This window comes from Aedes aegypti, chromosome 2 (genome assembly GCF_002204515.2).
Source record: "Aedes aegypti strain LVP_AGWG chromosome 2, AaegL5.0 Primary Assembly, whole genome shotgun sequence".
Lineage (NCBI taxonomy): Eukaryota > Metazoa > Arthropoda > Insecta > Diptera > Culicidae > Aedes > Aedes aegypti.
The window spans coordinates 258,977,771-259,004,603 of record NC_035108.1 but is presented as its reverse complement, the minus strand read 5'-3'; the positions used below and the strand labels follow the sequence as shown (position 1 = coordinate 259,004,603).

The following is a 26,833-nucleotide window of genomic DNA, read 5'->3' as shown; positions in this document are numbered from 1 at the left end:
AAGCACTTCCCTCAAGTCGTGTTCGTTCATGCGATTTCGGTGAAAAAGTGCAAAGTGGATAATTGAACTGAAGTTATTTAACGAAATACAGTACTTTTATTGTACTTTTGGTGTACAAGTGTACAAACCATAACAGCTTTCACCAAATTACACTTTGAAAGTGAATCTATGTTGCAGGTTGGAATATCCGCCGTAGTGGAACATTTTAATTTTGATACGATGAATAATAGCGCTTACAACGAATAAGATCGAAACCCTAAAATCTTACATTACGAACGTAAAACATTTTTGACAATGGTCCTAAAAAAATTCTGCAAGTAGGAAAAAATGCTTAGGAGTACATGTAGAACATTTTTTTTATGCTGTATATAAATACCTTCAAATGAAGAGTTCTGTTTGATCCTTCGACCTTGACGCTTGCTCCTGGGCAGTGCGTCAAGAAAGCCCGAACAGTTTTTTTTTTTATTCTTTTTGGGTCGCGCGCTTATTTTTTTTCCTGAGTGCTTTTTTATAGCCGAGCAAACGAGTGAAGCCGAAAGTGGATTGTGGCTGCTCAGTCAAGGATAACGGATCAATTGGTGAGCTCGTTTCATGCTACTATTTCTAATCTATTAAATATGTATGACTGCACATTCAATCGTTACAATGGTGGGATGTAAATATGATTTTTCAACAAACTATGGATGGTTCGTCACTGTGAGTGTCGACACAAACTCTGATTCATGATTTATTTATGTTTAACATTTTTTTTTTCAGAACACCTCTTATGTTCCTTTATTTTTGTAATTAAAAAAAACTTTGAATGGTTCGACACTACAAGTGTAGACTTGCGAAAGGTTCACTTTATTCAACAAACTTTGGATATTAAATTAATTAACTCATTACGCGTGGTAAAGATGGACAAATTATGGGTGAAATTATGAAAAAAATCCACGTGCTCGGCTGGGATTTGAACCCAGGACTCTTGTATGCTAGACGAGCGCTTTTACCAACTAAGCTACCGAGCCACTTGGTGACCCAATAACTGAGTGGGTTACAAGTTTAGAATTCAAATCCCTACAGACCACGCGGACCCCTTTCATAACCAATATCCATCCATCTCTTGTTCCTACACACGCGGAGCGAGCGAGTGCGATTTATTTAGTGTTGAAACTGTTTGCCTATCGTACCTACATCGCTTCCACAACAACTGTATTGTGGAAGAGTAAAGATGTGGGAAGGCTATCAACGTGTCGTTCTCACTCAAGTGACGACATGACTACTACAGAGAGGCAGTACACTCTAATATAAACTGACACTTATATTGAGCTGTTCGGTAATCCAATCCGCATGGTTATTAAATTAATTAACTCATTACGCGTGGTAAAGATGGACAAATTATGGGTGAAATTATGAAAAAAATCCACGTGCTCGGCTGGGATTTGAACCCAGGACTCTTGTATGCTAGACGAGCGCTTTTACCAACTAAGCTACCGAGCCACTTGGTGACCCAATAACTGAGTGGGTTACAAGTTTAGAATTCAAATCCCTACAGACCACGCGGACCCCTTTCATAACCAATATCCATCCATCTCTTGTTCCTACACACGCGGAGCGAGCGAGTGCGATATTAGAGTGTACTGCCTCTCTGTAGTAGTCATGTCGTCACTTGAGTGAGAACGACACGTTGATAGCCTTCCCACATCTTTACTCTTCCACAATACAGTTGTTGTGGAAGCGATGTAGGTACGATAGGCAAACAGTTTCAACACTAAATAAATCGCACTCGCTCGCTCCGCGTGTGTAGGAACAAGAGATGGATGGATATTGGTTATGAAAGGGGTCCGCGTGGTCTGTAGGGATTTGAATTCTAAACTTGTAACCCACTCAGTTATTGGGTCACCAAGTGGCTCGGTAGCTTAGTTGGTAAAAGCGCTCGTCTAGCATACAAGAGTCCTGGGTTCAAATCCCAGCCGAGCACGTGGATTTTTTTTCATAATTTCACCCATAATTTGTCCATCTTTACCACGCGTAATGAGTTAATTAATTTAATAACCATGCGGATTGGATTACCGAACAGCTCAATATAAGTGTCAGTTTTTAAACTTTGGATGGTTCGCCACTGTAAGTGTCGGCATAATAATAAGAGTGTTCTATGATGTCCCAACCAATCGAGTTTTTTGTTTCTTTTCAAATGAGTAAAATATAATAACACATGCTTTCGTCCTGACAGCTGTAGGAATGTTACATTTAGGTATTTGTTCAACAAACTTTGAATGGTTCGTCACCTCAAGTGTCGGCATAATTTTCCTCTACATAGAAATTGTTCATATCAATTGAAAATATTATATTTACGTATAAGCATGTATATATCTCACAAATCATTGTTTATCATGGTCTAATCGCTTATCAAAGTGAATCCTATGACCCAACGATCCTCTCCATTAACAAACATCCCTCCCAGTAACCTTTGTGGAGATGCAGAGGCAAACACGGTCTCCAAATAGCAAAGGTTACACACTAACATTCCTTCCCTCAATCCCACCTGACTGCAAGGACGTGGCCGGCGCCGTTATTGACCCTGTATAAATAGAGGCACTGAATTATGCACACTGAAGAAGATTATGGCCAATCCCAGCCGAACTTCTAGTTGATTCTTTGTGCATTTTCACTGACTTCGGTCAATCACGGAATAGCAACCATTGATATGTGTAGTCAGTCTAAGCTAAGCTAAGCTAAGCTAAGCTGTATATAAATACCTTCAAATGAATAAATCTATTCGTTTAAACTCCATTATCCATTATTGAAGAAGAGGACGAAAAATGGACACGTTTTTTTTTGTAATAGATCTTTCTAAAGCAGCTTTCAGGATTTTTGTCAAAAAATAATCATAAAATCAACGTCAAATGCTTGTATTTTCTCACAGGAATTCAGTTTTTTTTTTTCGAATTGAATTTAAGCTGAAATTATTAAAAAAAAGCTTCTCCACAATTAGAAATCTGATAAAAAATGGATGTGGAGTGATTCCTAGAGCAGTAGGTAAAGAAATCCTCAAAAATATTGAGCAATTCCTGGGGTAGATTTTGAACCAAACATAGAGAAAGATTTCTAGATATCATTTATGGGAGAATTCCGGGATTAACATTCGTAATAATTTATAGAGTAATTTTTAGAGTCTTAAAGAATATCAGGAGATTTTTATTGAGAAGTTCAAGAATAAATTGCTTAATCTTTAAGTTTATCTGCTAAAAAAAATCCCAGCAGAATCACTCATACTGTTTAAATAAAAAAAAACTCTGAAGAAAAATACTTGGATGAATCTCTGTTGAATTTTTCGGAAGAATCCTAAGAGGAAATCCCAGTGGAAACAATATTATAATTCTCTGAAGTTTTGAAAGCATGCGGGAAGAAACATGAAAGTGATTTTCATGGAAATCTAAAGAAACACTTGTATTTTTTTTTTGCGAACATACAAAAACCAGACGTCTAGCAATCGATAGAACCGGTTTAAATAATGAACATAATGAAAGTAAAAGTTTGGGATTTGAACTACGATCCAGCGAGCAAGAACCAAGACCGTTACCTCTCAGTTATCTCATCACATTGAAGAGGGATTGATAAATTTGAAACAAGTTGGATGCTGAGCTGTTAGTCGGGAGTAGTTTGTTAGTATTTAAATTGATGTCGTTCAATTACATTTGAAGTGAAATATTGTAGAAAATTGGATGTGGTCGAATGAAATTACGTTCAAATATCATTACATAGCTGATTTTCACTACAACCGATTTTTTTTTTGCTGTGCACCGTCCAATTGTTTTGCAAAGCAACTAAGACTAGTTGATTGAAATGCCGCATCGGATATTTGAAAAATAAATTGTTAAGTCTTTGCTAATAAAGAACCGTACACTCATGTTCCCATATTCCAATCAGAATTAGTCTAAAAATGTTATACTTTCGTGGTAATGGCGTTCAATGTAGTGACTTGTTCGAGGTAATAGCTTTCGGGGTAGTGTTATTGAGTCATACAGGGCGGGCAAGTCTCTATATGTATTCTTCATAATTGAAGGTCTCCAAAGCGGTATTGATAAACTTACACTTAAAACTCAACCTTGTGTACTTCCGCGAGTGCAAACTCATTTGAGATTTGCTTCGTTAAACTTGTGCATAAGATTTTAATACAAAATCATTCGCTCACGATCATGCCTGAGCTACAACTCAAGCGTGAAAAAATCTCAAGCAGGGTATCGTATATAACTTGGACAAGCATATAATTTGCACAGGCTACACGTTCTATGCTCATTTCCAATGAGATAGTGAGAAATATATGTAAGGGAAATGATATATTCCATTACTTATACACTATGCTACTTGTTAATGGTTATCATTTTCATAACAATTACAAATTGACTTCAAAAATATCAAAATTGTAAACTGTATCAACAAAACATCTGTGAAACCTACGAATGCAAGAGGATGTCCATTTCAAGAACATACATTAAATGCAATAATAGCGCTCAGAATTGGCATTCATAAAAAAAATAAAAGTGGCAACATGATAAAATATGCCTCAACTCCAAGCTGAGTCTATCTAAAATCTTAACATGAGTATATAAGGCATAAATCAAGTGATGTCCAAAATAGATTATAGATTTTGTTTAATTGATATAATAACAATGGGACATTAAGCATATAAGTAACATTACGTAATGAAATAGTAGTATCTAAAGCAGTTAATCGATCGCCGATTCCAGACATATCCTTAGCCTGTCCATAATACATGATTTACCCTATAAGATGTTAGAATTTGAGATTTTTGTAACAGTGCTCTGTAGTTTCCATTTTGTAAGGATATGAAAAACCGAATTTAGTACTATACCATTTAATTCCACTAGAATTTGTATCCTTTGACAGATACGCATATATCGACCTCAACTATAAGGCCGTCTTCAGTGTCGTGAACTAGACTCGACTTGATCTATTTTGTATTGTGTGTATATATTGTGATTTAGATTAACCACCAGTACCATGTCGTACGGTTCTAATCTCAACAGATTTAAAGATTTCCCTCTGATGGTTTGAATTTCAGACGCTCGTCGCGGACTATTGGAGAAGATAGAATGATTCTTCTCTGTGATTCGAACTTGGTAACCATTTCCCACCCGAACATAGCATTTGTATATTGTAGGGGAACTGGGAGTAATTTTCCCACCGGGGGAAAAAAGTGCCACCCTCGATTTGGACGAACGATTTGTTTTAGAATGTTTTTGTTTTCATCCTAGATTATAGAGAATGGATAAAAATGCTTCTCTTAATATTTTGTAATGTATTTTTCTCAAGAAAATCGTAAAAACGTAAAAAAAAGTTTTTCGCTGTTTGCGTTGCAATTTTGTGCGATTTCCAAGGTCATTTTTAGGTCGATAAATAACCAAATTTCTAAAACTATCACCTAAAGCTGTAACGGTAAGAGTTCAACCCTAATGAACAATTAAAGTAATCTCGCCTTTAAATATACAACCCCCGCAAAGGGCTTAAGCTACTCGAACCTTTCAACAATGTTCTCATCCCAACTACTCGAATTGTATACCCAATGTGTAGGCGTGAAAAAGAGGAAACATAGAAACTGTAATTTTCGACGACGTAACAAGCCGTGATTGGATCACTCAAGAACAATGCAGATAAATCTTTACATTTGAAATATTACGACGCAATTTCATTTGATTGGTTGGTTCAAGGTCACGGGACCTGAAAGGAAAAGCCATTTGTAAAATCAAATCACTTTTATAGAAGTGCTCGGAGTGAACAGTTCGGTGTCGGAAAATTCTTAAGTTGAAAAGTTATCTTTGCAGTTAGTCTATGGTGAATTTTAGAACCTAGAAAGAAAAGTAAGTGTCGGGATATAATTATAAAATTATAAACCTAATTTTTGTTTCCATTATCAGAAGATTATTCTTGTGTGCTAAGTTAGTTATAGGCACTAGTGATTAATTAGGTTGAACAAACGTAGACCCAGGTAAGACAAATTGTGCTTCAAATGTCTTCCACTTGTGTAATAAGACCCTAAATCACGTTGATAGGTTTTCCCATTAACGTGGGAGCCCGGTCGGGGCACCGATTGCCTCTAATTCGAGAACGGAAAAGGTTAGAAACCGCGAGTAAGTCGAAAAGTGGTGCAAATTCGTATCGGCGAGTATAAACGTGGCTTCCGTACCGAAGTAATTCAACCGCTGTACTCCCTGGTGTCGGGCGAACATTTAAGCCGAGACTGTCGATCTACCACCCACCACCCGTTGGAAAATTCGCTCGAATCAAGCTGTTCTTGGCCGCCGGCTGAATCTAACCTCTCGTTACTAGCGTGAGAGACGACGGCTGATTCTAACCTCTCGTGCCTCGAGAGATATCGAGTTGTGCACGCGTTACATCAAAGCAAGCTTTCGGATAGTCAGGACAGCAACCTGCGGCAGGTGCCGACTTCGTCACCCGTCTTGTCGTATAGAGGAAAGTTGCAAACGGCCGCAGATGAAAAGTAAAGGGTCTTCAAATTAAGGTCAGTGTTCACTGTTTAGAATAACAAATTGAAATGAGCTCAAGTAGGTCTAGCTAAACAGGAAGTAGGTTTTGGAATAATCCATAAATTAAATGCAAGGAATCGAGTGGCGAATAAATAGGGTTTTCAAATATTAAAACGAAATAAATATGCGCTTCCATGAGAGTAGGTTGTGTTTGTACATATTTTAAATAAAGGTTTTCTAAAATTATATTGAATGATACTTTTGAATTAGATTAGATAGGATATTGGTTGGAAAACGTTTCGATTAATTCTAAATTGAAATTATGCGCAAATTGGAACATCACAAATGCATATTTTTTGCATCAGCATGTATACTATTATTGAAAAACAACAACTGATGAAATGCCTGGATGTATGCAACTTAGAAGCAAGCATGGTTATGTGCGTACTTTTACAGCATAAGTGACGCCGAACTTACCCCGCAAAACAATACATATGCAATTAAGCAAGTATTTTTAAAAAAGGGTTAATAAACCCCGGAAATGCTAAAATGGATAGCTGTTTATATATAAAAAACATGTTTTTCACATTTAAAGTCGCTGTTTTCCTCAACGAGAGGAAACTACCCCCGGTCCTCGTAAAGCATTGAAAGAGGTGAGATCAGAATAATGATACAAAGCGAGAGAGGGAAACGGTGTAATGTCCGTTGCTTGTTCTAGCAATCGCTAGCACATACGAATGAGCGTACAATGAGTGACTGATGAAAGGCTGAAAGATAACGATAGCTACAGATTCTAAGACTAAGATACATCTACAAAGAACTTTACTTACGGAAGACACCTGAGAAAAAAGTCTCTAAAGACATTTTGTTTCACATTTTATTAGCCGAAAATCTTGATGCCTATTTTGGAGACTCCAGACAAAGTGTCAAAGACCATTGTGTGTCTATTTAACAGATTCTTCAGATTTTTTTTGGATTTCTCGAAAATATGCGTCAAGAAGTCTAGCAATTTCTTCTGTTATGCTTTCAGGGACTCTTTCAGGGCTTCATTCAGAAACTTTCCAAGAGGTCCATCACTTATTCTCCCAACGATTCTTCCAGAGATTTTCAAGGGATGCTTAGAGAAATTTCTCCAGGTGTACAGGGTGTCCGCAAATTATCCGTACAAACTTTGAAGACCTGTCTCTATACAATCAAGCATGATAAATTCAATATTCTTGCATGGTTTCAACCATTAGCTTACTATATCCTCAAGGTGTAAGTTTGACACCTTTGCGAATTCAAATATTTGTCAAACCAAGCCAAATGTGTTGAGGTGTCTTAAAAAGAGTTGTTTTTCGAGCTTTATGACGGAAGAGAAATGTCTATAGAACTCATTGAATTTGAACCGTATAATTTTCTATTTCCAGTCAAACTTAAAGCCACTAAACTGTAGGTCTCTTCAAATGATAATAGGACATTTGGATTCGTCTGTTTTAGATTTTAGGGATAACACATCTCCAGTTTGACTAGCGGCCCTAAGGAAAATCGTCCCGAAAAAAATTAAATTTATGTTTCTCAGTAACAAGCACTCAATTCGAAATTATTTAAAGTTGTATTTTGGTTAACATGTAGATGTATTATAAAAGGTACATGGACATTGATTTTACATTGTTTCAAATGCGAGATCATCTTTCCCAAATTTTGCTGTTCGGATAATTTGCGGACACCCTGTAACTTTAGGAGATCTTCCAAGGATTCGTACAGGAGTTTTTACAAAAAAGTACATAGCAAATGATTTCAAAAAATAAATCGTTTTTAAAATCCTATAGATTTTTACAATATATTTATTTTTTTCAATTGTGTTAGCAGTTTGTTTAAAATTTTTCTGAGATTTTCTCCAAGAGGCTACGAGTTCTTTCAAATATTCATGTAGGAGTTTGTCAAGGCTTGTTTTAAAAATTACTCATTTTTTTAGGAATACCAGCAAGATTTTTTCAAAAAATTACTTACATAATTCCTTGAAAACTCCCTAACATTTTCCTAGATACCTTGCACGAATGCCATAAAAAATTCTTCGAAGATATTCTTGAAAAATTCCTCAAATAATTTTTTGAAGGAGCTCCTGAAACAAACTTAGCGAGAACCTTTGGAATTATTTCTGAATGTTTCCTTAAGAAAAGTTTTGGGTTCAAATATGGAAGAAATCTTAAATGACAATTTTGTGACAGTCATTAAGAAGCACCATTTTATCTAGGATACAAACAAGCATGATTGAACCCATTTGTTTGTTTTTCAATCTTTGTGATCGTAATTTTTCTAAAGATTCAGCCCTAGGATGTTCCTTGTTCATGAATTATCATTAGATAGCACTGCACGGGAGATATTTGTATCAATTTTGTTTGGAATTCTCAATGTTATAAACCTTATTGTCTCTTATTTTTATGAAGCGATGAAAATAGACACGTCCAGGGCAGCTTTTCTTTTTTATTTGCAACTACATTCATTTTAATTTGCATAAGTCTACAATATCTGATATTCAACAGGATGTGGCCAATCGGACTTATTGCCTAGAAGAACGGTCCATAGTTTTGATGGATACAAAACCGTTTTCACAACTAGAGATCAAACATAATAGTTAACTCAATTGCGCTTGGCACAAATTTTCAGATACAAATTGGCTACTTTATCTTAAATTTGGGGCGTCCCAAGAACCCGAAAATGGTCATTTGTAGGGTCAATCAAATGCAGGACACATGGTTATCCAATTCAAACGTTTCTCAAAAGATTTACATTGTTGCATTTTTATTGAAATTCCATGATATAGTGATCACAGTATAGCCGAATCCAGAAGTTATCTGTAACTTGAAATTTGCCTACCTCCAGGGGTACAAAAACACACCACGCTTTTCACCCAACCTGATCCAGTAACCCACCGGAATAACTCCGACCACAAGCACATGCCCCAGATCACTTGGTCACTTTTAGAAAGTAGATATGTTTACGAATATACTGACAAAACATCCAAGTATACTGAGAAAAATATATTCTAAACGAAAATCTTTGGGGAAACCCTTATAAAATGTATGGAAGAATCACTGAATTCCTGGAGGGCTTAGGAGTTTCTTGAAAAAAAAATCTGAGACGACTTTTGTAGGAATTCTTGATAGAATCTCTGAAAGGTTTCTGACTATCCTTAAAAAATCCAAGTATAATTGCTCAGAAAAAAAACTAGGATGAAAAGCATATCTGAACCAGTTTTTGATGAAATTCCTGTAGACAATCATGAAAAAACATGCAATTAAAAATGTCTCAAAAAAGTCTAAAAAATATACTGAAAATATTGTTTGGTCAGATTTTATAGGAATCGACGCCATATCTCTAGATTCCTGGTAAGTTTTTAGTTTTGTTTTTCAAGCTCCTGTTTAGTCTACGTTTAAAAGAAGTCACACAAAATTGAGTACGATTACGATTCACACAAAATCAAGCTCTTCAGGACCAACACATCGTGTTTTCAAGAGAGAGAGTTTCGGCGAAAGCCAAAACGTCGAATGCCATAACGTCCAAAGGAACAAAACGTCAAAACGGTGAATGTTCAACATTGTTGGCTGGACTTTTTTTTCACATCGAGGTCGGTTAATTATGCTATGCATTACGTTTGGTTCATAATGATTTCTTGTTTTTTAATTATGAATCGTGGTTTACGGCTAACCAAGCCGAGTGGAAGTTTAACAACTACCGAAAAGCAAAAGATTACATACAGTTTGCAATTGGATTAAATGGGCAAATTGATGTGAAGTTTTGCGAAAAAGTTATACGTCTTCTCAGTGAGAATCGAACTCACGACTCCCTGATCTCTTGTTAGGCCACGTTACCCCTACGCCATGAGAGGACTCATGAACGCAGAAGTTAACCTGAATTCGATTTCAGCTCAATTGCGCAGTTGTTGGCTAGTGTAGTGTGCTATTTCAATACCTAAAAAATAATGCGCTCTCGGGCTAGGCATTGGATATATATAAAAAGCGTTGTGTTTGGATGGGCATCTAATTCTTCCGAAAGAGGTGCACTTTGCGAAAAAGGACCACGTGATTATCGAGCTGAAATCGAATTCAGGTTAACTTCTGCGTTCATGAGTCCTCTCATGGCGTAGGGGTAACGCGCCCTAACTAGAGATCAGGGAGTCGTGAGTTCGATTCTTACTGAAAAGACGTGTATTTTTTTTGCAAAACTTGACATAATGAATTATTTATTTTTCCGGAAGATAATCATTCCTTCAAGAAATTTCGTTTCGTTCAATTTTTTTACTTCTCGACGTTTTGTCCTTTCGACGCTATGTCCCTTCGACGTTTTGTCCTTTCGACGTTTTGGCATTCGACGTTTTGTCACCCAACCATTTTTAACACATTCTGAAAAACTGCTTTCATGCAAGTGCTCGCAAAATTGGAGAAGATGCAGCAGAATTCACCACAAAATTAATTTCCTAAAATGTGTTAAAATTACACAAAGATGTGTTTGTCCAAAGAGCTCGATATTGTGAAAATTTATTATGAAGAGTCTCTTTTTTCAGGCAAAGGTCTCCAGCATCCTATTTTCAAGACATCCAGTCACTACCGGACACTGAGAAGCTGCAAAACTTATAGTTGAAAAATTCTTTTCGTTTTTAATGGCAAAGTTCTAACAAGAAAATTTATCAAATTATCATCTAACATCATTATTATAATTTGGCTGGCTGGAAAAGCTTTGGAAAGGTTCTAGAACATATTGCTCAATGTGGCACACTTACCCCAAATTCCGCTAATACCGTTAGTCGATGCTGGCTGGATGTATTAGATTGGGCGTTACTCAACCTTTCTAATTTATCGAATTTGTGATGCATTTGTGGACCACGTCACGTCATCCTTGTAATAGCCATGGTCTGCCAGCAGAACACCAACTAAATCACCTGCACCAGCATAATGATGACGGCTTGCAAACTTTAGACTGAGTGCTGACCACGCTGATCCTATAACGCTCTGTAAATACAGAATCTAACTGAGGGGATCGAAACATTAACTCTAATGAATTGGGCAGCAATTATGCCTAATGGCATTTGCCTAGGAAATTTCAGGCCCCAGTACTCTAGCTTCCTCCTGAGTCTACTTTCAACTCGGCGAATAAATACAACCCATCATCAACTTTTGCTTTACTTGCAGGATTTTCCGGCGAGCTGTGCAACTTCGAGTACAACGAGTGCGAATCGAATCCCTGCATCAACGGCGGTCAGTGCATCGACAACATTGGTGGCTTCTCGTGCAAATGCACTCGCGGCTACACGGGGAAACGCTGTCACATCAAGGTGAGTTAGTGGGACTTCCTACCGGGAACTCGGGCAACTGAGTTTGAAATTGGTTATGGCTGGTTGGCTACTGGCTGCTGGCTGCTGCTGATGATGATGCGGGGGAAACGTACCATTAATCATCGGTTTTGCATGAAGTTGTAGATCATGAGAGTATGTGGGAAACTCTACCTCCATAACCGTAATTTAATGATAATGCTGAATATTCCACCGGAAAAGATTGATTGACAAATTTGTGCAATAAACTCTGATCGGCTTAGCAATTCGTGAAACAGATTTTTGGAGGATTCATTTAGCTGCGATTACCAAGTTAGTAATAGTTCTAGAGCAGGAGGAAACTGCTGTAGAATACCAATCATTAAACTATCTACCTGAATAGTTTATTGTTGAATTGACCATAATCTACGAACTTTAAATAAATAAGTAGAATAAGTATTGCATGTTTGGATTACAATACTTATTCTACTTATTTATTTAGAAGAGTTCGTAGATTGACGGATTTTCATAGAGGTGTGAACTTTTTATATAATTGCGTTCCCGCTGTTTTTTTTTATTTCTTCATAAATATCATTCCAAATATTGCATCTATAACTTATATCTAAATGGTCTGTTTAAGGCCACACTGTCATCCGAATTCGGTAGAACTTAATTCAGCCTTAATTTTCTTGTGTCGTCGGCTGTGCGGTCCCCTTCTATCCATTTACGCGCGATATGCTGCGCAGTAGTCTATGACACGGCTATATGAAAAATGTAGATTTTCGATCTAGTCAACTTTTTGGATTGCATTTAAGTCCCATAACAACTGTGCAAAATTTTAGCTCTATCAATGAAACTATATTTTAGCGCCAGCCATTTAAAGTTAGAATAGGATTTACTATGGGAAAACTATGTTTTGCGAAGAAAAATCGCCAGAGGTGACCCATTGTCTTCTATAAAATTCTGAACACATATCTCAATAGGTACTTTTACGATGAACAACATTGCCGAAGACCGCAAAGCTATCCGACGCTTGTGAAATCAAAATATAGTTTCACTGATCGAGCTGAAATTTTGCACAATTGTTCTGGCACCTAAATGCAACCCATAAAGTGAACTGGAGCGAGGATCTAATTCACGTTGTGCGAGTGCGAAAAGATATTCGTGTTAAGTCGGCGATGGATTACCAACTGGCGAGCTCGTTTAATGCTTATGATAACACATTTTCTGTTGTTTTTTTTCCAAACAAACTATGAATGGTTCGTCACTGCAAGTGCAGGCATGAACCCTTATTCTGTTTCAAATAATTTCAATATATATATATACTAGTTTTTCGTTATTTCTGAAAACATCCTTTGAATAGTTCGACATTATGAATGTCGGCATACTACAGGGTCACGTATACATATGTGCATTTTTATATAAAATTTTCATGACTGTTCCACTAATCAACATCGATTTGCATTGAATTTTCGAGTCTAGTACACGACACTGAAGACGGCCTTACAGTTGAGGTCGAAATACGCGTATCTGTCAAAGGATACAAACTCTAGTGGAATTTAATGGTATAGTACTACTATTTACTAATTTTTTATTATTTGTAAACAAACTATGGATGGTTCGTCAGTTCAAGTGTTGGCATAAACCCTTATGCTTATTAAATTTGATTTTATTATACACAGACAAACGCGAGACTAACTGCATAAAAAGTTTACGTAAAAGCCGTATTATTCCTCCTTATTCTTTTCCCTTTCTCACTAATAAACACCCTTCCCGTGGTGATTGTGGAGATGCAGAGGTATTCTCGGTCTCTAGAAGCAACAATCATTACGCCCTAACATTCCTTCGTAATCCCAACTGACTGTAAGGACTTGGCCGGCGCCGATATTGATCAACTATGTGAGATCTGCTAAAATTGCACTTTGAGAGTAAGTGGGAACTTCCATCCCTTATTCATTTGGATCGAAGTGCATTTCTTACCAGTTCCGATCAATCAAGGAGTAGCAACCATTGATATGTACAGTCAGTCTATGCTATGCTATGCTTTGCGTGCTTTAGCCAAGTTGTAGACCATTCAATTTCAAGCAACATTGCAAAAAAATAGTAGTTCTTTAATAGACCGATTTAAAGTTATTTTTCCTATGGCGATATAGGATGGTCCAAAGAAAAGTGGTTTTCTGACTCCAGCGTTTTCAATACTAATATCTCATCAAAGTAATTCAAGAAACACTTTTAGAACTTTGAAAAAATGCCTAATTTGGTGAGCTAAGAAACTCGCTATCCTTTTTTTTTGTTTTTCTTGCAAAAACCCGCCTCTTTTGATTGTGAATATCTCTGATTAGGGCAAACTTGAAAGCTAACTTTTGACGGAATTCGAAAGGCAAAACAGAATTGCATATTATAAGCAGGCATTGCGGGATTCGCTCTCATTTGAGTATGAAGTACGATCAAAGCAAGCAAAGAAAAACATCCCATCTTCCAATAGCAATAGTGTCCCCCAGTCTTGGAGCATGTTTAGAGCCCTCTAAACAATGATGATAAACCCCTGGGTTTTATCATGCACTACTATCCCCCCAATCTGATCAAAGTTGTAGCAGTATACGATAAACAGTCTCTCATAACGTGCAGCATGTTATGATAGTTACAGAGAGCGATACGTGAGAGATTCTCTCAATTTTCTCAGGAATCAATCCCTGATTATAAGAGAAAATAACAGATGTGTTATTTTTGCAACTTCAACAAGATGCCAAAGAATTTTTGAATTAAGAAAGAACAAAGAATTTTTATCAGTAAAACTTCAATAACTTAGAACTAAAATATATATCAACAATTTTTTTGCATTTAAACTTGCGTCTTCTAGAATTCTAAAAGCCGTTCATAGGCTACTTCGACGAAAAGTTGATGTTTGACAAACTAAAGTCAAAAAACCTATTTTTCTTGAACCACCCTACGTTGATTGAAAAAAAGCTCTAATTTGGTCAAATTTTGTGCTACGGAAAAACTTGTTTTCTCAATGTTGATTGAAATTTAACGTTTTACAACTTTAGCCAAAAATATTATTCTTGCAAATAAGAGAGTTGATTATGTAATTTATGGGGAATTGTGGACCATCCTAGTTTTAGATAACACTGAATAACAGACTACATTTTTAGGAACAATTTTGTAGATGATCGTAGTTGTCAAAAATTGTATTGACATACTCTTAATGCAAAATAATAGAAAAAATCATATTCAGTTTACTCTACTAGGGGAAGTGGGTGTAAAATGCGCCGTTGGGATAAAACGCACCACCCTTGTTTTGAACGAACTACGTGCTTTGGGACGCTTTTTTTCACCCGAGATAATGGAAAATGTATTAAAATGCTTCTCTTTATATATTTTTAAGAGTTTTCCTAGCAAAAATTGTAAAAAAAACTCGAAAAAAACGTTTTTTGCTGTTTCCGTTGTAATTTTGTGTTATTTTCTAGGCCATTTTTCAGGCCGGTAAATAACAAAACCTTTGAAACTATCACCGAGAATCGACTTGTGCACTCCCATAGTTCGTATTCCATGCGAAAAAAGTGTTGAATTTATTCTTAAAAAGCGTATTGAAGGACTTAAACTTTAATCAACTCGTGGGGCAAAACGGGCACTCCTATTTCATAACACCAAAACAGCCGTTTGAATTCAAATCCCAGCAAACGTACAGTCACAGTTATGGATAGCACACAGATATGGATCAAAGTAGCATTAAAACTGGAATAGCTTCTCAAATATAGTTGGAATTACCCAAAACACATTTTACCTACATGAACCATAAATCTATATAGCATCGCAATCAATTATAATATGCTCAAGCATATTTTTTCCGTCCGTAGGAAATAAAATGTTAACCGTATTCCCAGAACCATTGATTCATAACTGTGGGGCAATAAAAACCATACCACAGTTATGAATCAACGATAAAACGATTCCGAAACAAACGCCAAAACGTATGCTTTCACTAACACACCATTCGTTTTCATCGCAGATATATTGCTGTTATAGTGTTTTGATCCATAATATGAGTCGATTTCATCCATAATAAGGATCCTACTCTCCCACTGATCCACATCTGTGGGGTGGACATCGTTTGAAATTTCTAGCAAAATTGATACTTTTTCGTAAATAATCGGAAATTTTAAGGTGTATTCTCAAAAACAAATATATTCTGCAGTGCCAAGAAGGTAATTTTGTTTTGTACAGCGTCACCATGATTATTAATCACATATTGTTCTGAAAAATGACCCTTAGTTGATCCATAACTGTGGGGTGACGTAATGCCTAGCTGTAGTTACAAGCCAATTTGAACCTTACAAATGCACATTTTTTTGAATTAGCATCTACACTATAATCGAACAATAACATCTGATCAAACGCCCTTTGCAACGTATTTGCAAGCATGATTGCGCATGCGTGCGCGCGAACGACTAACGCCGAGATCAGGTGGCGCGTTTTACCCCGCAAAAAATAAAAACGCAGATAAGCAAGCATTTTATAAAAATTGATTTATAAACACCAGAAAAAAAGAAAAAAAAAAATGGCTGTTTCTACTATTTGATGGAAAACATGTTTGTCTATGAGATAATGAATAAAAAAAGACTTATAATAATGTTCTTCATAGCTAAAACGCTTCCTTCCTTAGGGGGTGCGTTTTACCCCAAGTTACCCTACTCCCTTACTCGATATTCCATATCTCGATGTCGAGTTAAAGAACTATAGTGAAAGTTGGTTTTCATGGCTCCCCCTCGATGGTTCCTTGAACCGTGTTTGAACTGATTCCGTTGTTTTTTCTATCTTTATTAATGAGATTTTTGGCCCTAGACCAGCTCATCTCGGTACCAACGGATTTACTTCGCTAGGTCCTCGGCATGAGAGGCGTGTATACTAACCACTACACCATGTCCGTCCCTTGGTTCTGTGTTCTGTAACTCGAAACCTCCCTAACTCAATGACTCCTTCAAATAGTTTTTTGTTATATTTTTTATTACAAATTTTTCTCGAAGTAGTCTATGAACGACTTTTAGAGCCTGAGAAAACGTAAATTTCCATGCAAAAATATTGTAAATATCTATTTTAGTTCAAAAGATATTGAAGTTTTACTGATAAAAATTCTTTGTATTTCATGTTTTATTTATTATGTTTGCCCCAATCAGAGAGATCTACAATCATAGTCGGCGTGTTTTTACGAGAAAAACAACAATAAAGGCCGGTTTGCTACTGACAAGAAAAGGAATCGCCTATCTCGATGCGTGGAAAATTTCTCCCAAGAAATGGTCAAGAAAATCACTTTTTTCTGATCGCAGTACGCAGTTGAGAAGAAATGTCACTTCAAAGGGGGCTCTCTGTAGGAAATTTCTTGACCCTTTCAGTCAAGGAATTTATTTACTTTTCTTGAGCGAAACAGCATACTTAGCTTAACTCTCAAATGGAAAGAAATAGAGAGTACCTTTGCTTAGCAAATTATGCATATTTAAATGCTCTAAAAGTGCTTAATAGTTTTCCTTGAATTGAAAACGCTGGAGTTAGAGAACCAGTATCCGTTGGACCACGCTATGTCACCGGTTTATGGACAAAAGGTCGAAACACAAAACGTCGAAAGGCCAAAAGTTCGAAATTGATTTGCATGGTGGGAAATTTTTCCTTCTTTGAAAATAGATTTTTGACCTTTTGTCCCTCCTTTTTTGTTCTTCGACTTTTGTCATAGATTCGGTAATCGTATTTAATATATGTTTATACACTGCAACCTCTTTTTACGACGGTTCTTTTTACGACCGAAATTCAGGTTAACGACCGTTTTTATAAATGAAGTATTCAATGTCATAATGTTCAGCAAAATTGTTCAGTAGTTTAAGGGCTAACATGCGGTGGTCATTGAAATGCGGAATTCTGCAATTAGGCAGCGCTAGTGGACATCGAAAGTTTGTTTTTGTGATGATCTCAGGATCCTGACCACTTATAAAAATGGCATCTTCGACAAAACTGTTCAGTAGCTCAGAGACTATTATTCTTTGAGCCATCTCTCTTTTCTGACATCAAAGCATAGAATATCTCATGTTGATAAGGGGTCGTCCATAAATGACGTAGCTTTTTAGGGGGAGGGGGGTCTTCACGAATTTGTGACGATGTGTGACGAGGGGGAGGGAGGGGTCTCAGCTAGTGGACGTAGCATTTTAAATCACTTCGGTAAAATGAGAGGCGATGAAAAAATGACATACAATTATTATTTGTTATCAAACTGTTTTTTTTGTTTGACTTATAAAGTTGGGTTATTTAATGATGATTTAGCTTCAAAACATGCATATGACAAGATTGAAAAAAATAAGATATTTCAGATTTTCTTAATGAATGCAATCCAACAGATTTTTTCAAAGCTTCAAATAATTATGTAAACATTATATTGTATTCATGTCTTAATGAATTAATTTATAAATAGACACACAAACATTATTAATATTGTAATCTTTTCTATATCTGGCCACTGATTGCAGAATGGATTTGAATTTGGATAATAGTGACGAACATCCATTTCAAATTATGATATATTGTTGATCATCTTCATTGAAATCTATTTCCTAACATCGAATAATTAAAAAAACAATCCTCTAATATACCAAAATTTCTTCTCGACATCACGGAGAAAAGTCTTGAATGATTGACGTAACTTTTCCGATAGTTGTTTCAACATGCCTGGATATGATTGTTACAAGCATATTATCGGTACTTCTAAACAGACAGTATGGTTTGCCCAATCGCTTTTGCTTTTTTTCTGTCTTCCATCACATGAATTTTTCAATAATATTATTGTTGAATTAGCTTTCCGCACATTATTACCTTGAAACGTTATGAGCTGTACCGCAAAAAAACCGCAGTTTGCCAACAAGCGATGTTGGAGTAGATGTAAGTTAATGCGCTCGGAGTCTCAAGATAGTGGTTTGAATTCCTGCTCCCATATTTATTTACATTTTGTCGCATTTTTGCAATGTCGATAAACAAGATTCGTGCTGGTTTTGATAACACAACATCAACAATAATACCATTGTCATGATTGTATATTAATATTGTGTCAATCATATCTATGGTTGATTCAATTATTTTGTACAGTTGAACCAATCATACCAAATAGTTAAACCAAGCAAAGATATTGTTGAATCAATTTTAATGTATGGTTGACTGAAATCCAATGTAAAATATGATTAATCTTCTAGCAAATATGATTGACTGGACAATTATTTTTTCTCCGTGATATTATAAAATCTATTGTACTCGTTACTGTAAGCTTCAACCAAATTATTTTTTTTTTCTACATTTTCAGCTGTAAACTTATTTTAATGGTAGCAACAGCAAAAGTAATACAAATTAGCTAACAACTTAAACAGGAAAAAGTTTATTCAAAACTATTTGCCAAATTACTTTTGAGCGCTTCTGTATATCAATAATATTATTCGTTAGATTATCCTGACGTTTCAGTCAGTAATTAATATCAAACTTTGTATTGAACTTCTGAACTATTTTTTTTTTTTGGTTTTAACCCATTTTCTAAGGAAAACAAATAAAAAGAAGATAGGGGGGGATACTTGAAATGCTACGTATTTTCCAAGGGGGGTATCAGCATTTGTGACGAAATGCTACGAGGAGCGAGGGGGGTGTAAAAAATCAGTGAAAAAATGCTACGTCATTTATGGACGGCCCCTAATGATAATAATGATTTTTCACATTTCAAATAAATTGCTACCGCACCGTTATATGGACTGAAAATTGCACCAGCGCGATAGAAATTACAAAATTGCACATAATTTAAGATTAAAAAACAAATGCACCTATAATTTTTTTCACATTTTGTGTAAAACTAGCTATGCTTTCTAATGATGCAAAACTTTCAAAATCGGTGGTTGCAAACACCATGAAAATTAAGTTTTTCCGATAAGATACAATATGGCGGCCAAATTCAATATGGCCGTCAAATGTATTTAGTTTTTTTTTTTCAAATGAAACTCCTATGTTTTCTCTTTCCAAATCCATGTTATTGTGAAGGGGTTGTTGAAGAAATTTCTGAGTTATGGCAGTTTGAGTAAGTCAAGAATTGTAAAAAATAGAGAAGTCCTCAAAAACAGTAGTTACTGTAACTAGCGCCGCCTGGTCGCAAATTCTCGAATCTCTTGAGTAGAATAATGATAGTGCTTGGGCTATTAAACATCTTTGCCGAAGACATGATCTTTCTAAGTGGTCAGGATCCTGAGATATCAGCAAAACAACAACAAAGTTTCATGCACACTAGCACTGCCTGGTGGCGAAGTTTTACTTGAGCAGTGTTGCCAGCTACGACAAAATTTTAAACCCTTCATGAAAAACTGGATTACAGTTGGTGAGAATTTCTATGTTGCTAAGCGTTCTATTTTTCTATTCCGCTCATTTTTTTATGGTTTTTATATTTTTCTAATTATTCTTAAACAGTGTTGCCAGCCACATAAACACTTGTGCTTCGGCCGACTGTATGGCATGCAACACTTCCTTCAACTTTTTTGAACATTCGGTATCGTTATTTTTTAAAATGTTTTGGTATCTGCATATAACGTCCCCAAATTATTGGCTCTTTTGATAACAATCGAGCAGTGTTGCCATCTTTTACCGGAATTTGAAAACATGAATGGCCATTTTGGAAAGATCTTAATCCATGCTTCAACTCTACCAAAGATCTCGGATCAGTATTTCCACATCTAGACATTGCATTTTTCAAAAACATAATTATAACCCAGATATTTTTACCACTGATTCTATTAACAATCCCCCGATAACGGTCGTAAAAAGAGGTTGGGGTGTATATCTTTTCACGTTGAAACATTTTTCAAACTACAAATGCAAATATGGAAGCACTGCACACTGATTCAGAGCCCGAATAACATGTTTGTTTTAGTTTTTGATGTCCAAACGTGATTTAAGAAGGGTGGTGTCTTCTGTAGAGTTGAAGGGTATCTCATAAGCCTTATTTTTGTATAAAAATACCAAACCTTTGTTCAAGACTTGCAGAGCATTTTGTATGATAAACTCTTAAAACCATATATTTTGGAATATATTTTTTTAAAACGATTTTAGCAAAAATATTTATTCAAGAGAATTGTCAACAATTGGAAACCCATTGTTTTTCTCGAAGACACCATCCTTCAATCTCATCTTCTTTTATTTTAGTTCAAAAATAGTCACTCTTTGTTTCAAAATATCAAGAAAAGCGGCAAACTAAAAAAACTTCCATCTGAAAAATTCTCTTTAAGGCTAACGATGAGTCATTGTTTTATTTTGTTCCGTCGTGTTCGAATGCTAATTAGGTATTATAGCCTAGAGTCAACATTTTTGCTGAACCCGATTTAGAAAAGTTATTCAAAAAAATATGGTTTTAGTAGTATTTAATACAAAATGCTCCACAATTCTTGCACAAATGGTGTCTGAGAAAAAAAAATATCATTATCTACAACCTTGCTGAAGCTACTCGATTTGAGCAAATATAGAAAACAATATTATCACACTTCACTGCTAGGTGGATAGATCACTAATATTTTTATATCAAAATAAAAATTATGAGATATCTGCCAATTCTCTAGAAGCAATCATCCTCCTAAAATTACGGTTAGACATATTAAACTAAAAAACGGGGTTTCCGGGCTCTGAATAGTGTGCACTGTAAAGAAATTTATCCAATTTTGGTACGCTCCGTTTCTGGTACCCCCGATTTCGGCAAAAAAAATGGATCCGTTTTTGGCAACATACTGTAAAAACGGGTGTAATTGATCAGAAGGGTGAAATTGATCATCGTATCACACGATTTTATTTATTCGTAATGGAGCACAAATATCAATGTAAGTTGCAGTAAATGAACGTTGCTTGTCGTAACTATTGTCGAATTGTGTGTTGTGAAGTTTTTTGCGTTAAAGAATGTTTATTACTATGAAAATAACGTAAAATTTCAAAATCATGCACGGTGCAGTATTGGCAAACACCTATGAACTTCTATTTGTAAGCAAGGATTTGAACATGCTATAAACCTGAAAGTTTGTGAGGATGCATGAGATATATCCCCAAACCAGTTTTCAGCACCAAAACTCGTACCAATTTGCTCATATGGTTGAAATAATTGAATTTCTGTTACATATCATTGAATTCCTTAGAAAATTGCATACATTTAGGCGTTTTCCGCGTAATTCTTGAAATTTAACTATTCGTTATTTATATAAATATTGCATTGTTAAGAATTTTACAAGCATATTCGGATTCAGGGAGCTCAAATTTATCATATAGAGTTGTTTTGAAAACTAACAATAATGGCATTGACAAGTGATCAATTTCACCCCGAAATGAGATCCTCTGATTTTTTATTTTAGAGGTATTTGCTAACACTAAAATGACATTTGTTAGATAATTTCGGTACATAAGTCGATGAGGCTCACCTTCGTTCTTATTATCCTGCATTTAGTTGTTTGGCATTGTGAACATTATAGAAAAGAGACTAGAAGAACCGTGAAAAATGATCAATTTCACCCGAAATTACGGTACTTGCATACCATTAAAATATGAAAAAAACTCAAATATCCTCGTGTACTTCGTTTAAGTTATTGAATAGTAGGTCAGTTTCACGACGACCGCATTGCAGAGCATAAAATTTGTCGTTATTCCCTCAAATTACAACAACTTATGGGGCTCTTGTTTCACGCCTTTTTACTTCTTGATGGTTATGTTTTCTTAACGTTTCATGAAGTTATTGATTCACATTAGAATCTCAACTTCAATTCCTACATATTTTCTCAGGCATTCAAACTGTTTGACCAGACCATTGAAGTCTGCTGACTCGTGATACATTTAATAAAAAAAAAAATTTCTGCAGATTTGTTATCGTTCGTAAGAGTAATCGCAGATTTGTAAGAGTAACAAATAACTCACACAGAGTTCAAATCAGAAACTATCTCTCTGTCCGTCACCTGGGGATCCTTTGCTGGAATTATTAGTTTTTTGACTAGATCCTTAAGAATACTTGCCAGATCTTTGGGTTTTCTAATAGGATTCTGAAAATTTTAAGCGGTTTCTAGGAGGATACGGAGTGCAATCTAAAGATTCGAACGTTAGAGATTTCTTGCAGAATTCGCAGAATGTTTTACTAATTATAGGGGATGCCACGCAAAATCAGGCAATTCCTAAGATTCCTGGAGCATCCTGTGAATTCCTAGCAATAAACTGTGGATTTCTAGTGGTATTTTGAGTATTTTTAGCAAAATTTTGAGTTGCTTGCGATTGTTTTGAGAATAGTCAGCAAAATTGCAGCAGAATCTTAATGTTCGCACCCGCGAAAGTGTATTTGTGCGCCACCTATATGTGGAAACACATCGACCGACAGCATCAACCATTGGTAGTATCGATCATGGCGGCCTGTAGAAATATGCGTTTTTCATCGATCTCGCTCTATCCGGTCAACCATGACAGAATGGACTAACCCACTATAAAAGACCGACGGGACTTCATGTTAGCTCTCTTTTGGCTTTGCGACAACTCGACGTCATCGACCACCATCATCATCAACGAAAGTGAGACATCAACAAACCAGTGATAGAATTACCACCCACTGTAGGTGATTAGTTTGTATAGGAAGTGAATTCGAATAAAGTAATTTAAGCTACATTAATTAAATAAAGTGAAGTGGACTGATGAACTTACCTGTGCCGTGTTACATACTCTGTTGTGCCTGAAAAGAAATAGGACATTAAAAAAGAACTTTATACTTACCTGTGGTATGAATTCCGTCCCCGTTGTGCGAAGTGGTGAATAGTGTTTTAGCACAGAATCGCTTTTCTCCTGAGCTCATCGAACATCTGGTCCTTCGAGCCGGATTTGGCCGTCGAACTCCATCCATTCCGGTGCTTCCTGCGGTGAGACGAACCGCCATTGCTAAGACCACATCGCTACACAACGGATTCGCCATCGTAGACACTGCCAGGATCACGTTACTGGACGGCGCCATAGTGGAATTTATAATACAAGGCACAGGATTGCCTTGTACAAGGTAATTAGCTTTCCATTTATTGCTATCTCTTCTTGTGTGAGCTTCGCGGTCTTTGATTTCCAGACCCGGCTCGTCTGCTGCGCGTGACCTCCAACCAACACAACTACGCTTCCAACGATCACGACCGGAGATTATCCGGACAAATAGCTACCATTCTTGGAATTCAGCTTGCTATAGAATTTGATTTTACAAGGCACAAGTTTGCCTTCACGAAGGTAATTGTATTTCCTATTAAAGTAAACATTTCTCGTGTGATCTGCGCGGTCTTACGCTTTGCAGACCACGTTCTTGTTCGAAATGTCCACGGAGCGTCGCATCAAGGGACTGAAGACCAGGATCAAGAGCCTCCTGGCCTCGTTCAACATTATCAAATCCTTCGTTGACGAGTATGATGAGAATACAGACGCTTTCGAAGTTCCTGTGCGCCTTGAGAACCTCAATAAGCTGTGGAATGATATTCAACGAGCTCAGTCTGAGCTCGAATCCGTCGACGAGGCCTCCGTCGACGAGCAAATCAAGGAGCGAATTGAATTTGAATCGACCTACTACCGGGTGAAAGGCGTTCTGCTAGCAGTTAATAAAGCGCCAGTCGCCCAGCCCGTCCATCCGCCTTCTTCTTCAAGCTCACATGTCCCTGTTCCGTCGTCGCATGTACGCCTGCCTGACGTAAAGCTGCCCATGTTCAATGGAAGCATCGATGCGTGGCTCAACTTCCACGACCTCTTCGTTTCGCTGGTCCACTCTTCCGTCGAGTTGTCGAATATTCAGAAATTTTATTATCTCCGATCATCCCTTGCTGGCGAAGCCCTGAAATTGATTCAATCAATTACGATAAGTGCCAATAATTACATCGTGGCATGGAATTTACTAGTGGAGCATTATCAAAATCCTTCTCGCTTGAAACAGACGTATTTAGACGCATTATTTGAATTTAATACGCTGAAACGGGAATCTGCGACCGAATTACATTCATTAGTCGAAAATTTCGAGGCCAATGTGAAAGTTTTGAAACAACTAGGGGAGAGAACCGAGTTCTGGGATGTAATCCTCATTCGTATGCTCAGTGTCCGCCTTGATCATACAACACGAAGGGACTGGGAAGAGTTTTCGTCCACTCAGCAAGCTGTGACGTTCAAAGATCTCACATCCTTCATCCAGCGAAGAGTTCACGTTCTGGAAACTATCCGAGGTAAAGCTGTCGATACTCCAGCCCCGTCTATCAGTTCAAGAAGTCTGTTCAGCGTCCAGTTGCAAGTCATGGAGCTAGTCAAATGCAACCCAGTCGGAAATGCGTCATGTGCTCCGAACACCACCCGCTCTATATGTGCCAGTTATTCTCGAAACTTGATATTGAAGCAAAAGAGAAGGAGATTCATCGTCATCAGCTCTGTCGTAATTGTCTACGTATAGGACATCAAGCTCGAGAGTGTCCTTCGTCTAGTTCCTGTCGAAAATGTCGTGGTAGGCATCATTCTCAGCTCTGTACAAAGGAGAAGTCCGTCGCTGCTAACCTTAGGGCACCCGAATCTTCCCAATCGTCATCATCAAATCACTTTACGCCTCGTGAACTGCCGAAGACATCCGTTTCAGCCACCGTTAATGGACCATCAAGTCACGCCAGTACCGGAATGGCTCGGAGAAGCGTAGTTTTAGCCACAGCAATCGTCAATCTCGTCGACGAGAACGGAATTGGACACGCGGCAAGAGCTCTACTAGATTCCGGTTGCGAATGCTGTTTCATTACCGAATCATTCTCTCAAGTCATGAAGGCGCAGCGTACGAAAACCTCCATTCCGGTCTCAGGAATCGGACAATCTTTGACGTATGCACGTTACAAAATCACCGCTACTGTTCGCTCACGGATTTGTGACTTCTCTACTTCGGCTGAGTTTTTGGTTCTTCCCAAAGTCACTATAGACCTTCCTTCTGCTTCTTTCAATGTTTCATCATGGAACATTCCTCCTGGAGTACAGCTAGCAGACCCGTGTTTCCATGAGGCCAATCCGGTGGACATAATCATCGGTGCAGAAGTATTTTTTGAGCTATTCAATGTCTCTGGCCGCATTCAGCTAGGAGAATCTCTTCCAACACTTATCAACTCTGTCCTCGGTTGGGTTGTTTCCGGCAAGAACTCTTACAATATCCCGAAGTCGCCAGTCATCGCCAATGTTGCCACTATATCCGAGATTCATGAGCTTATCGAGAAATTTTGGGCGATTGAGGAGGACAGCATCGCTCACTGCTACTCCGTTGAAGAAGCTACCTGCGAAGAACATTTTCGCCGTACTGTAAGGCGCAATGAAGAAGGAAGGTACATCGTTCGCTTACCTGTAAAGGATGACATCATCAAACAGCTTGGTGACAATCGCAGCACCGCCGTGCGTCGCTTTCGCATGCTGGAGAGTCGTCTTTGTCGCACTCCTGACCTCGCTCTGCAATATTCTGCATTCATGGATGAGTACCTTGCTTTAGGACACATGAAGCAAGTATATGACTATCAAACTCCTCCATCGCCATGTTACCATATGCCTCATCACGCTGTTGTCAAAAATGATAGTACCACAACGAAGGTTCGAGTTGTATTCGATGCGTCGTGCAAGTCTCCGCAAGGACCATCACTCAACGACGCTCTTATGGTTGGCCCAACTGTACAGCAGGACATACGTTCGATCATTATGCGCTCTAGAAGTCGTCGTGTAATGCTAATCGCTGATGCAAAGCAAATGTATCGCCAGGTGCTTGTAGACGAACGTGATACTCCTCTTCAGCGAATTGTTTGGCGACAATCCCCGGAACATCCGCTAAATACGTACGAGCTACTAACAGTAACCTATGGAACTGCCAGTGCACCCTTTCTTGCAACCCGAGTCCTTTCTCAGCTAGCAAATGATGAGCAAAATACGTTCCCTGAAGCAGCCGAAATTCTTCGCAAAGATGTCTACGTTGACGACCTTCTGTCAGGCGCGAACAGCATCGAAGATGCGACTAAGCTCA

At 37.3% G+C, this 26,833-nt stretch overlaps 1 protein-coding gene across 2 annotated transcripts in view; it reads left to right on the top strand.

Annotated features, from left to right (window-relative positions):
- The window catches only part of LOC5564174, a 550,217-nt gene that overhangs the window by 376,731 nt on the left and 146,653 nt on the right, over nt 1-26,833 (top strand). For both annotated transcript variants that reach the window (XM_021844877.1, XM_021844876.1), the window contains exon 9: nt 11,660-11,802. In XM_021844877.1, the coding sequence (XP_021700569.1) occupies nt 11,660-11,802 (143 nt within the window). The remainder of the gene's footprint in view (nt 1-11,659; nt 11,803-26,833) is intronic.